The sequence below is a fragment of the Castor canadensis genome, chromosome 13 (genome assembly GCF_047511655.1).
Source record: "Castor canadensis chromosome 13, mCasCan1.hap1v2, whole genome shotgun sequence".
Lineage (NCBI taxonomy): Eukaryota > Metazoa > Chordata > Mammalia > Rodentia > Castoridae > Castor > Castor canadensis.
The window spans coordinates 56,267,263-56,282,644 of record NC_133398.1 but is presented as its reverse complement, the minus strand read 5'-3'; the positions used below and the strand labels follow the sequence as shown (position 1 = coordinate 56,282,644).

The window sequence follows — 15,382 nt, the reverse complement described above, 5'->3', positions numbered from 1 at the left end:
CTTATTACAATGATCCTATTCTTTTTTAATTCTTTGCCAAAAAGAACAGGGAACTTAATATATTCCCTGGTCAAAATATTTTGTGAAACCTTGTAAAATTTAATGCTTTTTAGTGAGACTTTTAGGAATGCTGTAAAATAAGATTTTGAATATTTAAGTTTCACTTTTTCTCTTCTAGGATGTATATTTAAATTCAGCTGAATTCTACATTTCTCTGGATGGCTAAGAACAGATATTTACTATATAAATCAAAAACAAAAAAAATAATGAAGCCTATCTGTTTAAAAGATTGACAGTGAAGTATTTTCATGGACTGAAATGTCACAAATCCAATTAAGTTGATTGATACGGAGATGACAAGTACCTGTTTCTGGTATGTCTAGAGATGCTCACAGTCACTGATTTAGTCAGTACAGAGGATCAGCACAGACCATTAAGAAGCCCCTCCATGGCTGGCTTACGTTGTGCCTAAATTTTTACTTTCCTGTATCCAATGGTGCTAACATTGAGCAGACTGAAAATTCTGCTGGAAAATCATAGATTTAAGATGACCAATCAGTGATTTACCCAGTTCCTAGAAGTCCACAGGTAAAAGTTATTTTTGATTCCTTTACTTGTAATACTGCATTTCTTACAGCTCTTGCCTTAATATGGGTCTGTTTGATTCATTTTCACTTCATACTCCCACAATAGCAAATTTCACAAAGTTAATTTACCCTTAATGCATTATCCCACAAATGATGCCAGTCAATCCATTTTAGTGGACATGCAGATATTAGATAAAACATTTCTGTATTAGAACTCTTATTTTATCATTTATTGAGAATGTTATTCTTCTAGCTGAGTTAACATTTTTATCAAAGACTCAGATACCTTCCTATTGTTTCCTGGCGAAACTGAGAGGAAGGGCTGGCCAGGTTACCACCACAGTTGGCATTACTCATCATTTGTTATAGGTATCCCACCAAGTTCATGTCAAAAGAGTAACTTGTACATTTTGAAACTATAAAATCCCTGATCTGATACAGCTTTTCTTTATGCTGCTTTCAATCTACCGAACATGTCATGACTGTAAAATTACATGTATTTTATCTAAGAAACAAAAGCAAATATGAAAATGTTGTCATGCACTTACAGTGAATATTCTCTAATTAGAAATTAATTTGGTTTGATTTAATTAACAGTGGATGCACATGCACTATACAGAAAAGCAATACTGTTTCCTTAAAAACCTTCTCAGGCTTCAGAATCCTTTAAAGATAACTAGACATTGCAGTTTACTGAGGGAAAAGGTTAGTCATCTTTAAGCATCTTTGTTGGAGAATTACACAGCACAAACACAAGCACATTTCTGCCTAGTATAGTAACTTCTTCATTTCTTAAAAGTTTAAAGATACACGTTTGCTATTTCAAGTCCATCATTCTCTGGCCATTGGGACAAAACTTATTAATGAAGCCCTCACAGAGCTATAAAAACCTTTGTTCTGATACAAGATTAGATGGCCAACCTTGTCTTGACCTGACATCTTTAATCAGGTAAGTGGATGTGAGTAGGAACACTTTTAGTGTACTACACCTCACTGTATCAGCAGAAACTGGTAAAACATAATTTGAAAGTACTAGAGGCAAGAAGCAATTATGAGGCTTAAAGTACTGTGATCAAATTGTTACTCCATACAAACTCCCAATCATGCTCTCCATCTAAACTGTCTCAAAGCAGCTGAGAAAACCTTCAACAGTCATTACTCTTCAAAATGTTTATCCAGTGATCAAAAGCACAAAATGATATTGTTCATGCTTGCATTTTCGGGGAGAAGGGTGTTACCTCACCAAAATGATCTCTCAGTGACTTTTTAACCAAATATAACAATTTAAGTAGAACCAATGCTCCTGAAGGTTCTTGATAATCATTCATAAAGCCTTAAGAGTTCTGAGAATGATAGTTATCTATGAAACACCCTATGATGAACAAAATTTTAATATTCAAAAGAAGGCAACTGTGCCTAGGAGAACATACATCACTTGTTAGACCACGCAGATAGTATCAAAATGCTGCTAATACCCCACAAGCTGAATGTTCTTGTTTCTTGTACAGATTAAGTCATGGAAGGTGAATAAAGAAATTAAAAAACCCATTTCCTTTATTTTTATTATCTAGCGCTTACTGTTTGGTAAATGTAGTATTCCCAATCATAATCTTAATGACCAGTTAAGAAATTGTTTCCTTAGCAGCATATCCAATATTCCTTCACTTACACTTTCAAAATAGCAATGAAGTAATTTACTCTATTGTTTGATAAAAAATTTTCTTTAATCAAAACAATTTTATACATCGACACTTATGGCTTAACGAGAATAAATTCTGTCCAAGTTAAAATTGTACTTAAGGACAAAACAGATACTGACTGGTATATATAATAGAATAGCAGAGTTCCCTCAAAACAGTAGTCCCATTGTAAGCTCTCAAAAGCAAAAATCCAATTAGTTGAAATAATTCGAGGGTTTATGTATAGATGAAAACAATTATCCTAGAGGTCAATGTATGCATATCAAAAACACTGGTGTTAAGTTACTTTCCCATATAAAGAACATTGTATCAAACTGAGCTAATATTCAAAATAACTTGGAGATGCTATCCCTTAGTTAAAAGGCCCTTAAATACTGTGTTAGCATTGGTTCACTGATCAGGAGCAACTGTTTCTAACATTTTAATCCTGTTACATGAACGGTAAGAGAAATTAAATACTAAGTTCCTTCCATGTTTTCAAATAGGTTAGTTTCCTTACATAGCATTTATTTGTATCTACTACATAAGCATGATGGGTTTTTTCCCCCAATTTAAAAAATACTACCTTGTGATTTTTTTAATGAGTGTGACTTAAAAAACTTTTTTTAAAGACATTTAAATTTGTTTAGTTCTCAGGTTTTGTTACTAGTGCCTGCAAAAGATCTTAGATGGCTGACCCCTATCTAAAGCCAGATTCATTTCCTATACCCAGTCTTTCTCTGCAAGGGAAGTTATGTGACTTGACTAAATTTCCAGCCACATAACCAAATTACCTTCAAAAAAGTTAACGTGAGATTGTTTGTACCTCACAGAATTATTACTTTAACATTGGTTGGACAACTAGTCATACAAAAAGGCATACAAACTACACATTGTTACAAAGAATCAGGGAAATGGAGTACAATGTAGACTGAGATTAAAATTAACTTTTGATAAAAGGAGGGAGTGAGTACTTGTTTAGAAGTAACATTTTATCCAACCATAAAAATGCTCAACTTCTACAAAACCCACAGTGAAAAGACAGTCTGTTAAATCCAAGATTTGTAAAAACTGCACAAAAGCCACAGTATTTGGGAAAAGTAGTTTTAAAAATGTAACTTTTTTCCACTACCAATTACACATTTAACATACACACACTAATTGAAAATACGCTACAACCATGTCTGGAAAAGCAGTTTAACATTTTTCTAAGTGGAATTTCTCCCACGTTTACTGTATAATGTAGCTGCTAATACTGCACAAGTACAATTAGCAATAATGTTTAATTACTTTTGAACAAAGAAAGGGATTTTCTCCCTCAAAACAAGTTTCAAACATCAAAACCTATGCTTATAAAAATTTAAAATTTTCAGCAGTCTAAGTATTTTAAGTGAAAACCATTACAAACTTCTCAAATGTTCTGTATATTCCAGGTCTGTCAATCTAGTTATCTAGTGCAGAGTCCTTCAGAGATATTTCAGTCTCTCTCTCTTCTCCAGATGGCCTAAAGAGAAGGGAGAAAGAAGTCTGACAACTGGAATTTTTTAAAATGGTCATTAAATCTGCATTCTGTTTTTTAAAATCACAAAACACCTTTCATTTCTAATTAACAACATGTATCTTCTTTTCAAAGTAGTATGAAGATCAAGCACAATAATCTAGATATTTTGTAGCTTTAAAAACAACATGAGCATTTATATCTGTGATAACATATTACAAACTTTACTAAACCTTAATTTAGAATTAGAAAGTCCTTCAAATGAACAAACTAAGAATTGGGCAACTACAATTCCACAGCTAGTTACTTTAGGGTAAGGTTACAATATCAAATAGTGGGCAATTTAATTCTACATCTAGTTCATATATTCTCTCAGAATTCAAGAAAGTGTGAAAGTCATTAATACTACATCAGAAAAGAAGTGCAAAGAAGTTATTTCCTGTAACTGAATTCCAACCCAGCTCCATTCCTTAAATACACTGACAAGTTAATTGTATGTAAATTTATTCCTTTGTCTTTTCGTTGTTTTTTGATGCTAGAGATTAAACTCAGGCACATGTGATATCACTGAACACTCCAAGCCCTCTCTCTTCTGCCTTTTTGAGTATAACTTGCTTACTAAGTTCAGCAATTAAGCGATCAAAATATAACCCCTGCTGCAGGTGTAACGAAGGGATAGAGCACTAGATTACCATGATTGAGACCTTGGGTTCAAGTCTCAATACTGGAAAAAAAATTAAAAATAATTACAATCTTGCAAAATAACCTTGGAACAGTACTGTTATTAGGAACTCAAATAAGAGGGCCAGGTGCAGTGGAGCACAGCTATAATCCCAGCTATGTAGGAGGCAAAGATTGGGAGGATTGTGGTTCCAGTCCAGTAGGGCAAAATGTTAGTGACTAAGCTGGGCATGGTGTAGGAAGATCATGCTGTGAAGCCAGCCCAGGCCAAAAAAAGAAAAAAAAACCAAACCCTCCAGACCCTATCTGAAAAACAAAGTAAACAGGGCTTAGAGTATGGCTCTTGTGGTAGAGTGCTTGCCTAGCCTTAATAGCACTGCAGGGGGGTGAAGCCCTAATAGCACTGCAGGGGGGTGAGGGGGTTGGGAGGGTGTGACTGGCCTGAATGAGAAAGTCACATGAGCCAAGAGGACTGGCAAGAGGACTGCTTCAGCTTAGGAGTTAGAAGCCAGCCTAGACAGCACAGCAAGATCCCTTTATTAAAAAAAAAAAAAAAAAAAAAAGGCAGCCTGCTGCTTGTGGCTCAGGTATATAATCCTAGTTTTCAATAAGTAGATCAGAATTACAGTTTGACCCTATCTCAAAAATACTCTGACACAAAAGAGGGCTGGTAGAGTGGCTCAAATGGTAGAGCACCTCCATAACAAGGGTGAGGCCATGAGTTCAAATCCCAATACTGTCAAAAAAAAAAATTAAAACATGTTCTCACTTTTTCTTACTGCTGGCCTCGTGGTTGTCCTTGCTTTCTTCATTGCTGTCTCCATTATGTTGCGGCTGATTACTGTCTTGAGCATCAGACCCTCCATTTACAGTCTTTGAACCTTTAGAAGGATTCCAATGGAAAAACCTTGTTAGAGCTTACAAAATAAGACGTCCCATAAAAATTCAAAATCAAAACTAGAAATGGTAGTCAAGTTTGTAATGGGCATTAATTTTAGGATTAAGTTTTGATACCATTAAAAAGCTATACTGTCAACACCAACATCCTCTGAGTAGCTAAGGCACAATGTGAAGCAGGACTACTGCATTCTTTATGAGTAAAGGAATTGGGTTACTAAACTCATCTAGCTACTATAATCAAATTTTGTATTTATCATTATTGATATTTTAGAACAAAAAGTGTTAATAGTATTTCCTAAATAACATGACTCTGTATCTAATAAGTAAACCATGGGGATTTTAAGTATACCTATTGTTTCATAAGAATTTAAAGAAAAAACTCAAAAATTGCTTTTGTGATAACTAGTTTTTACCTGAAGCAGCTACCAGTTCATTAACATTGAATCAGGGCTGCTGATAATGGTTTACCATTCTATTTTTAAAGTTCTTTGTAGATAATAACTGTGTACAGAGTTAAGTATCTCCTCTCCAAACTGCTTAGAACCAGAAGTGTTTAGGAGTGATTTCCAAACACACTGTACATGAAACACAAGTTTTATACTGTAAACCATCAGAAAAGCAAAGACATGTCAGCCATATCAACAACCCATGTGGATAACCAGTAGCTGTTTGGCATCACCATTATTCCTGACTACATTTATATGCTACTGATAAGCAATCATTTTCTTGTACTTACTCACACATAAGCACTTAACATTAAAAAAAATTTCATACCATTAGCACAGTGAAAAACTAATGTGTTCAGGGTGACTAAGCAGCACAGGTGCATCACCAGAATACCTGTATCACTTAGAAACAACAGCAATACAGCAGCAGCTCGCTCTCTACCTCTTGCTGCATTTTGATTATAAGGTTCTGTACACTGTATTTTTTTTTGGGCTGAGAAGACACATAAGCAATTGGAGTGGGTGTGGGCTGTTCTCTAGTGATAAGAAAGCATTCTGGTGGATACCTCTTTAAAAATTTTCTCCAGAATCTGCCTCATTAGCAACAGTTTTTGTGTTAGGAATGTCTTAAATTTTATTAACTGACATAATTTATGAATGTGTCCATTACACATCTTTGCCATGCCATCTACAGCCAATTCCTCTGCAGCGTTAATGTCATCTCCATTGTCATGTATCACCTGAATTCAGAACCATTTTGGCTATTCAAAAGTCAGTGAATGAATACATAATGGAGCCTTATTATTGATGTTAAAAGTGTCTCCAACATCCACTTCATCCGGCTTACTGGCAAACTCTGAAAGTGTATTTTCTGTGTATGTATTAAAACTACTTTTAAAAGCAATCCTGGCAAACAGTTAAAAATCCTGGCCTTAAATTTATTAACACATACCTGTTTGTTCTTTTTCTAGCTTTTTGTTTGGCCCTTTCTTTCCTTGATCTTTGGTTTTATTTGCTTCCTCATGCTGTCTTTGTTCAGCAATAGATTTATTCAGCACTTGAGTAATGACGGAATCTCCTTCACCAACCAAAAACATGTTCTTAAACTTGTTATACAACATTGTAGACTTTTCCATGATAACTTGACTAACTTTGAATCGCCGTATCTGAGAAAACAATAAATATTCATAATTGTTTTTCCTAGTTGATACATTTTTACTTTATTTTTAATGAAGAAATGAGAAAAACTTAATACTACATGACTTGAAATCACTTACTTTTTTCAGTGTTGTAATCATCTCTGTGTGTTTCTGAGCTTGTTGCATTGTGACCTGAAGTGAAGCAAGTTCATCCAAGGCCTCAATGCATCTGTTCACATCCTTCATGACAAAATTAATGTCATTAACTGTTAATTATTACAGTATATATAATTTCTGAAGATTTTTAAAAACTCAGAGCCTACAAAATGACCACTGTCCCTTTTATCTTAAACTTATATAACTACAAAATCATGTGTGAAAATAAAATAGGAAATTATCAAAGCTCTGTATTTTTTAATGAGGTTGAACACTTACAAGATTATCAATTTTGAGTGAATTTTTTATTTCAGCATGTATCCTTTGAAGTCGGGAATCCATTGATGTTTCTATAAATTAAAAACAGTAAACAGTTTTTCCCAAACTAGTATTTCTGGTGACAGTCTAAGCAAAGTAAGAAATGGAAAGAAGTAACAGCTATGGACTGAAGGAGTGGCTCAAGTGGTACAGTGCCTGCTTTGCAAGCCTGAAGCCTTGAGTTCAAACCCCAGTCACACCAAAAAAATAAATAAATAGAAGTAATGGCTATAAAATTTTTCTTCGTAATCTTTACTAAGAAACACATATAATTTTTAATACATGGTTTAAGAAAGCAACATGAAGCATAAAAGCACAATATCGCTATCTAGCTGCTATTTGTTTCTAATATAGTCTGAAGCCAAGAAGGAACACTCCACTACATACCAGTCCTCAAATATTTGCTTTACCCTATATTTAACCTCAAGGGATTTGTCAAAAATGGGAAAGCTTTCAACTTTTGGCAAAGTTACACAAATCTGACATCAAATGGTCATTAAAACGTAAAGACAAGTTAGCAAGTTCACCTGATCATGCTTGAAAGAAATGCAATTTACTCAGAATCCACTAGGGATTTGAAAAAGTATATTTGTAGGGTTTAAGAACATAAAAGGAGACCCATTTCAGAACAGTCATAAAAACTGTCTACATAACTTTCTACATATATTTTTTACAGATCTTAGAAAGTAAAGGAACTAACCTCTCTTCTTCTCCACTTTCTTAACTTCTGGCTTCTTTCCTTCATCTTTATTCTGCCTATCAAATGTTAACACAAATATTTCAAAACATTGGAACTTCGTTTCTTTGATTACCAAATATCCATAATCCCTTACATAAAAATTTAAAATTTTTCCTTAAAAGTAAGTCAATACCCTAGACCACAAGGAAGTAGCTAGTTTTCAGAACTATGCAGTTCCTACCTTTAGCATAAGTGAAACTCAAACACACCCAAGTAGACAATCTCACAATTTCCTTAAGTGAATAACAAAATGATTTTCCCTGCTAAAGTGAAATTTTCTTTCCAACAGTAAATGACATGCTAAAAGCCCAATTTCAGAATCACTGGACAAATAAGCTGTAATAGGTAGAAAAACCTAACAAACATTTAATGGGTTCTACATACAATTACTTTAAAAAGAAGCATGCCGGAATTGACCACTTGAATTGTTCCCCTTATCTCCAAAGGGCAGATAATTTGAGGGGTTTGAAGTTAGCTTCAACATTAGACTGCTTGAACATGATACAATAAATATATATATATATATTATTTTTGGGGTGGAGAGGCAGTACTCAGGGCTTCAGGTTTGTGAGGCAGGCACTATCACTTAAGCCACACCTCTAGCCCTTATGATACTTTTTTTAAATTAAGGAGGGGAAAGTCAATATAATTCAATGACATCCACTAACACATACCATTTCACAAATGAAAAAGTGACATTTTACTGTAAATCACAAAAATAACCATTTAAAATTGAAAATGATTTCTAATACCTTGGCTTGGAGTTCAGGCCATTTAATGAACCAATTAAAATAGACAAGAACAAAAAAATACCTAAAAATCAGTTTTTTTTTTAAAAAAACTTTATTTTAAAATTTTGGTTACAGTTTCATATTTTACTTAACAAGTCTACTGTTTAATCTCTCAGGATTTAAAAAAAAACAAGAGTCTAAAGAATTAAACAACAAAGGAAGGTCAAGGAAAGGGCGCAACTGCCCCATTCTCAGGGGGGTGTAATAGCTATTCCAGTTGAATACCTAGCTTCAAAACAATACGAATTTTTATATTTTCTAAATGAAATAATGTACAACCACCATCTTCATCTACGCTTGTTATAACTTTCAAACACAAAGCTTCATCTTAAGCTTGGTAAAAAACTTAACAGGAATGATGGCCAACCTTAATATGTAGTGTATACCTTACAGGAAATTTTGTTAACAATCATAACATAGTAATAATGCCATTAATAGTGAAGTCCTCAATTTAGAATCTGGAACATTCTTCCATCAAGGGGGGGAAGGGGGAATTTCAGTCCAATGAGTCTGTCTCAAGATCTTCATCTCTTGTTTGCTCCACTTGTATTCTCTTTTCAGTTACTGGATTAATGCTTTGAGCCCAAAATGAGATATATTTTTTATTACTGTAGATTACATGTTGTTTGGCTGGGAATACAATACAATAAACTTTATTTTGCATAATGCATTTCACACAGTTGCATCTGAAATGCTTTACAGAGCAAAACTGTCCAAGTACAAAGTTTTGTAATAACAGGAGAAGGAAAGAAAACACAAGTATTAGAATTTGAGAAAGTTACATTGGAGGACATTCAAAAGAAACTGAAATACATAAAACTTTGAGATACTGAAGAAGGGTTGGGGCTAGATTTACTTAGCAACATCTAATTTTATATCTTAACTTTGGGAGCACAGTAAAGTTAAAAACAAGGAACAGTCCAACAGCTTTTCAGTGAAAAAAGACAGAGAAGGATAGATAACAAAAAAAATTTACATAAGTGGTCAAAGTCTAACATTGGGAGTAACATTTCTGAGTTTATCAATTTTTAAGTTACTCCCTCTCAAGCAGCTGAAACTGCTTAGATATCCTCCAAGAAAGCAGAGTCAAATGCTGTATTTAGAGTTGGTTTATGGATGCATTATATAAAAAGAAAAACAGAAAATTATTCAAGAGCTGACTGGAGTCTCACTGCTCATCATGAACTGTCTTAGTGACCTAGAGCATGTTTTTAAAATTACCTCCTCACTAAGCAACAACAACAAAGTTTAGTCAGAGTGCAAAACACTTCACAGGCAAGAAAAGTATTTCAAAAAAGAACTTAGAAATGATAGTCTAAAGATAACTAGGAAAACAAATGTAATAAGGACACTAACGATTTTTACTTCAACTAATAAAATTATCTTTATTCACTACAGGGGAAAGAAAGTACTGTGGTAAGTTTATAGTAACTCCAAGTATCAAAACTGAAAGGAAAAGACTCTCATTTGATTTATATTGCACATATCAAATGTAAACCCTGTAAGCCTTTTGGTTTATTTTTATTGGATTCCTGGGTTTCCAACTGTGCTTTTGTTACTTTTGCTGGTCTTTAGGGGCAGGCCTGCTGGTGGTATGACAAAGAATATTTCCTGCATTCTTTACCCACCAATATATTATCACCACTCTATGTTTAACACATTACACAAATAGCAGAGGTTGAGTAAATTTTCTGCAAATCACTAACAGTTAAAACCTAACTGCAGTAGTTCACAGGATGACTGCTTTAGTGAATTTCATCCTCTCCTCAGAAAATAATGAAGCCTGAAGTATCATCATCATTTATGGAAGATTTTTCTAACATATGGGAAATGTTACTTCAAAAGGCTTCAAAAAGTCTGGAAAATGAGTCTACTATTTTAGAACTTTCATGCTAGCTTTAAAAAAGAACCCAGATTTTAAAATTAAAAAAATACTTACTGCTCCGTTTCCATTTGTTCTTCTTGCTTGCGTTTTCGATCTGCAGCCTCTTTCTCATGTTGGCCTTTTAGCATATTCCTTCTGTGAGCTGTCTGAAAGTTTCTTCCACCCTTTCTCTTCTGTTTTATTGGAGAATTAGGATTTAGTTAACTATGGTGTCAGGACTCTAATTATAATCTTAGGAGAAAAAAAGCAACTAATTTTAAGAAACACAGGCTTAAATTAGTAATTTAAAGAAAAAAACCCACAACCCTGAATTCCACCTTCAGCCTGGAAATGTAACTTCTCTTTATAAATGTCTACTCCTTGCCCTGCTGTAGAAGTGGTGCCTTTGGGTAAAATAAAGTATTGTCAGCCTGTTTGCCTCTACAGTGACTTTTAACCTGAATATTGATAAGTACAGTACTCAAATATTCAATTAAAAAAATTCTGGATTCTAAAATATTAAGAAATGAGACAAAAATCAGAGTAAAAATATAAGTCCTTTATCTCTAAGGCTATGCACAAAATTTGTGTTTTGTACACAACAGAACACATTAGCTTCAGTAAGATTCCCAAATAAGATTCAATGGCATCCAATTAAAATTACATATCACAGATAAAATGTACAATGAATACAAATAAAAGAATTTATCGAGACAAAAATCCATAAACACAACCTTTTACCTTTGTCTTCACTGGTCATAGTCAACTTGGCTTATTTAGACAGGTGGATTATTAGAAGATGTATTTAATTTTCCAATCATAATAGATTTTTTTTTTTTTTTGGGCTGCACTGAAGTTTGAACTCCGGGCTTTGCACTTGGTAGGCAGGCGCTCTACCACTTGGGCCTTTTTTGCTCTAGTTATTTAGGAAATACGTCTCGCTTTTTGCCCAGGCTGGCCTGACCACAATCCTCCTATTTCAGGCTTCGTGCTGTCACTGGGATGACAAGCACAAACCACCAAGCCCAGCTACTGTTGAAATGGGGTCTCGCCACCTATTTATGCGGGCTGGCCTAGAATTGCCATCCTCATGATCTCAGCCTCCGAAGTCGCTAGGATTACAGGCGCGAGCCACCATGCCTGCTGTGAAAAGATAAATTTAGAATAGACTATCAAGGGAAATTTCAAAGACACTTTCTAACAGTTACTGGAAATCTGTTCAGAAATAGATCCAGGCTAACTTTCATAAAAATATTAAAAGCTTACTAGGTTAAGATTAAGAACTATATAAGAAATTTAGATGAACAATTTTTTTGAGGGGGTCAGGTATTGGGGGTTTGAATTCAGGGCCTCACACTAGCTATGCAGGTGTTCTCCCACTTCAGCCACTCTGACAGCCCCAAACTTTTATATGATACTTAAACTTTCTACCTTTTCACCTTCTTGATCATCGCCTTCTTCTTCAGAATCAGAGGTTGATGTAACACCTGTTTTAGCTACATTTTTCCTTTTTGATTCGACTTCTTTCTTCCCCTCCTTTTTGTCTGGTTCTTTTCTTGGCTTATCTTCTTCCTTCGGACCCTCTTCATCCTTTTTAACCTGCTTTTTAGCTTGTTTTTCCTCTTGCCCCTTTTTCTTACTTTTGTCTTCTTCAGTAACCCTATTTTGGAGAGTGCAACAATAGAAATGAGCTTTTATATGTTGTTACTTGTCATTCTTCTATTCTCTTCCAGTCACCAAGTAAATATTTCAGCATAGCAATGTTTCTATGTAAACATAAATCTAAAATATCTTTAAATAAAAGTATCTTACCAGTACATTATCAATGAAATTTTGTAAAAGAACATTCTTTTGATATAAAAGACACAAAATTATACTGGCATTAAGGTAATACAAAGTGATTCCCCTCAGTTTCCCAAGTTTCTTTTAAAGTGATTCAGTTGTTCATAAAAAAACAGAGTACTAACTATGTGTCATGACACTATGTGTCATGACACTTTTTAATTCTGGAGTTACAGCAGTATGTCCTATGTCCTTGGCTTTTATAGAGGTTGCATGTTTGTATGTGTAGAGTTTATGTGTGTGTTATGGAGTTAAAATTCTACATATTTGTAGGAATAAATTTTGTTTAAAAGTAGACAAACTGGAAAAATTAGAACTGCAGAAGCAAAATCAAATGTAGCCATTTGGAATTCAAAGAAATATTCTTCAGCATAATGGTAAATACATGGCCAGTCGATTTAAGCATAATATTCACAGTGCTAAACTGATTAGCATCCAAGTATTCCTATCACCACTGGATTTTTTTTTTTGTAAATACTAAAACAAGTCAAATTACCTAACTTGTTCAAATGTCCTAATTACTTCTGGATATTTATGCAAATTTGAACAGTAGATATAGGCAATAGGAGAATCAAATGAAGCAATTATTTTTTGTATTTATGTCAAACTAGAGCAATTTCTTTGTACACACTTCAACCTGAAGGTTCTTAAAGTCTTTATTGTCCAAAGAATTTTTATTAAGATTTTCACAGATTACACAATTAATGTATTTAAAAGCTGGAAGGGACCTCATATCATTTAGTCCAATCCTTTCCACTTGACAACTGAGAAAAAGTTGCAAAAGGCCAAATAATAATCCCAGAATCTCAATTCCAAACCCACTGACCTCCTTCTAAAAAGTGCTCCTCAAAGACTTAAAGAGACCAGGTTAGAAGAGAAAAAAATATCACCTTTTGCCACTTTAGAATTTTTTTCAAGAAATTATCATTGGGTATTGCTTATTTTCAAATCTCATCCTGTCTTCATCTTTTACTTTCAATCAATGGAAGAAAGAGTACACAAGTAAAACCACACACTTTTTTCAGTATATCTACTAATAAATATTTTTTAACAATTTAAACATGGGAATAGTCAAATGCTAAAACCATTCTATAGCTCTTCAGCAGTATACCAACTGTTTTCCTCAAACCAGATGAAAGAAAATAGCTACTAAAAATACAAATACCACATGATTTAGAACTACTTCAAACAATGTATTCTAACAAATATATTTCCTCATGTACAAAACAACAGATGGCATTTTTTGGTTGCTTTGGGGTGGTAGTGGTGCTGGGGATCAAACCTAGGGCCTTGTGTATAGTAGCCAAGTACTGTACCACTGGCATTATCTCTAGTCCAGATGACAATGCTCTTTAAAGCATATCAATATATGGAATAGATCTTAAAAATCACAGTATCATACAACATTTTTAAAAGCGACTTTAGAAGTATATTTTTAAAATCTGGGCTGGAGAGTAGCTCAGTGGTAAAGCAAATGCTTTAACATGTATGAGACCCTGCATTTGATCCCAAGGACCAAAAAGAGAGTAAGGTAAGTATGGTGGTGCATGTCCATAATCCCAGCTATTCCAGAGAGGCTAAGACAGAATCACTGAAGTCCAGGAATTTGGGGCCAGCTTTGGCAACATACAAAATTTGTTAAGGTCATAAGAAAAGGGATTTTTTTCAAGGTTTTGGAAACAGTGTCAAAGCAAAGAATTCCAATGAACACTAAATATCCCCACATGGTACAACTGAGTCTTTTCCCAATGACCCTTCCTGACACCTTCCTTGAAATTCGATTAACAAGAATTTCTCTTAGTAGCATAGTTCAAAGGGCCATAGGAAAATTTATAAATTTACTAATGCAAACACAACCACAAATACCTCAATGACTTTTGTAACAAATATTTCTCACTTTATATGATTTCGGCTCTGCATTTCACAAGGTATACCCAAGTATACATATACAGTCAATATACATACAACCTAAGAAATAAATGCCATAAGATACTGATCAATTTTCAGGTTATCTATAACCTCAGAAAAAACTTCACTAATAGGACTAGATGTGGTTCAAGGCCAGCCAATCAAAAGTTTGGGAGACCCTATCTCAAAAAAACAAGGAGGGTATGGTGGTTCACATCTTTAATTCCAGTTTAGTGGTAAGAGGCTGGGCTGGGCCAAAATTCAAGACACTATCATAAAAAAAAGAGACCCTAAAAGCAAAAGAACTGGGGGGAATGGCTCAAATGGTAGAGCCCCTCCCAGTAAAAGCCCCAGTACTGCCAAAAACAAAAAAAACAAAAAAAACAAACAAACAAAAAAAAAAAACCACAAAACCCTCACTAACACATAAATTGTTAACAGAACAAAAACTTAAAATTTGTCACTTTGGACCAGTTGCGTTGGGAGCCCCAATACTGTTTTTTATGGCCTCATAAATGATCTGCTACTGTGCTAATTCCCAACTCCTTTACAAAATTTTAACTGACACGTCATATTTGTACTTATTTATGGGATATAGTGTAATTTGATATATACAATGTGTAATCAAATCAGGGTAACCAGCTTTTTGTCTCCTCAAATACTATCATTTCTATGTGCTGAGACCCTCAAACTCTTCTCTAGTTATTATGAAGTATATAATAAATCATTGTAGATCACAGTGACCCTACTGTGCTCTAAACATTAGAACTACAACTCCTATTCAACTTTTTTTTGGTTCTTATTAGCCAGCCTCTCTCTATCCCCATTCTTCTC

At 34.1% G+C, this 15,382-nt stretch overlaps 1 protein-coding gene across 5 annotated transcripts in view; it reads right to left on the bottom strand.

Moving 5' to 3' along the window:
• Positions 1-3,356: 3,356 nt before the first annotated feature.
• Positions 3,357-15,382, bottom strand: part of Psip1 (PC4 and SRSF1 interacting protein 1) — a 38,588-nt gene continuing 26,562 nt past the window's right edge. The window contains exons 9-16 of one of the 5 annotated variants that reach the window (XM_020182027.2): positions 12,230-12,458; positions 10,874-10,992; positions 8,105-8,160; positions 7,366-7,436; positions 7,069-7,170; positions 6,744-6,957; positions 5,215-5,326; positions 3,357-3,770 (exon numbers count right to left, since the gene is read on the bottom strand). In XM_020182027.2, coding sequence (XP_020037616.1) covers positions 3,710-3,770; positions 5,215-5,326; positions 6,744-6,957; positions 7,069-7,170; positions 7,366-7,436; positions 8,105-8,160; positions 10,874-10,992; positions 12,230-12,458 — 964 coding nt within the window. In that variant the 3' untranslated portion in view covers positions 3,357-3,709. The other 4 variants (XM_074051810.1, XM_074051811.1, XM_020182028.2 and 1 more) reach the window with 4 other exon arrangements.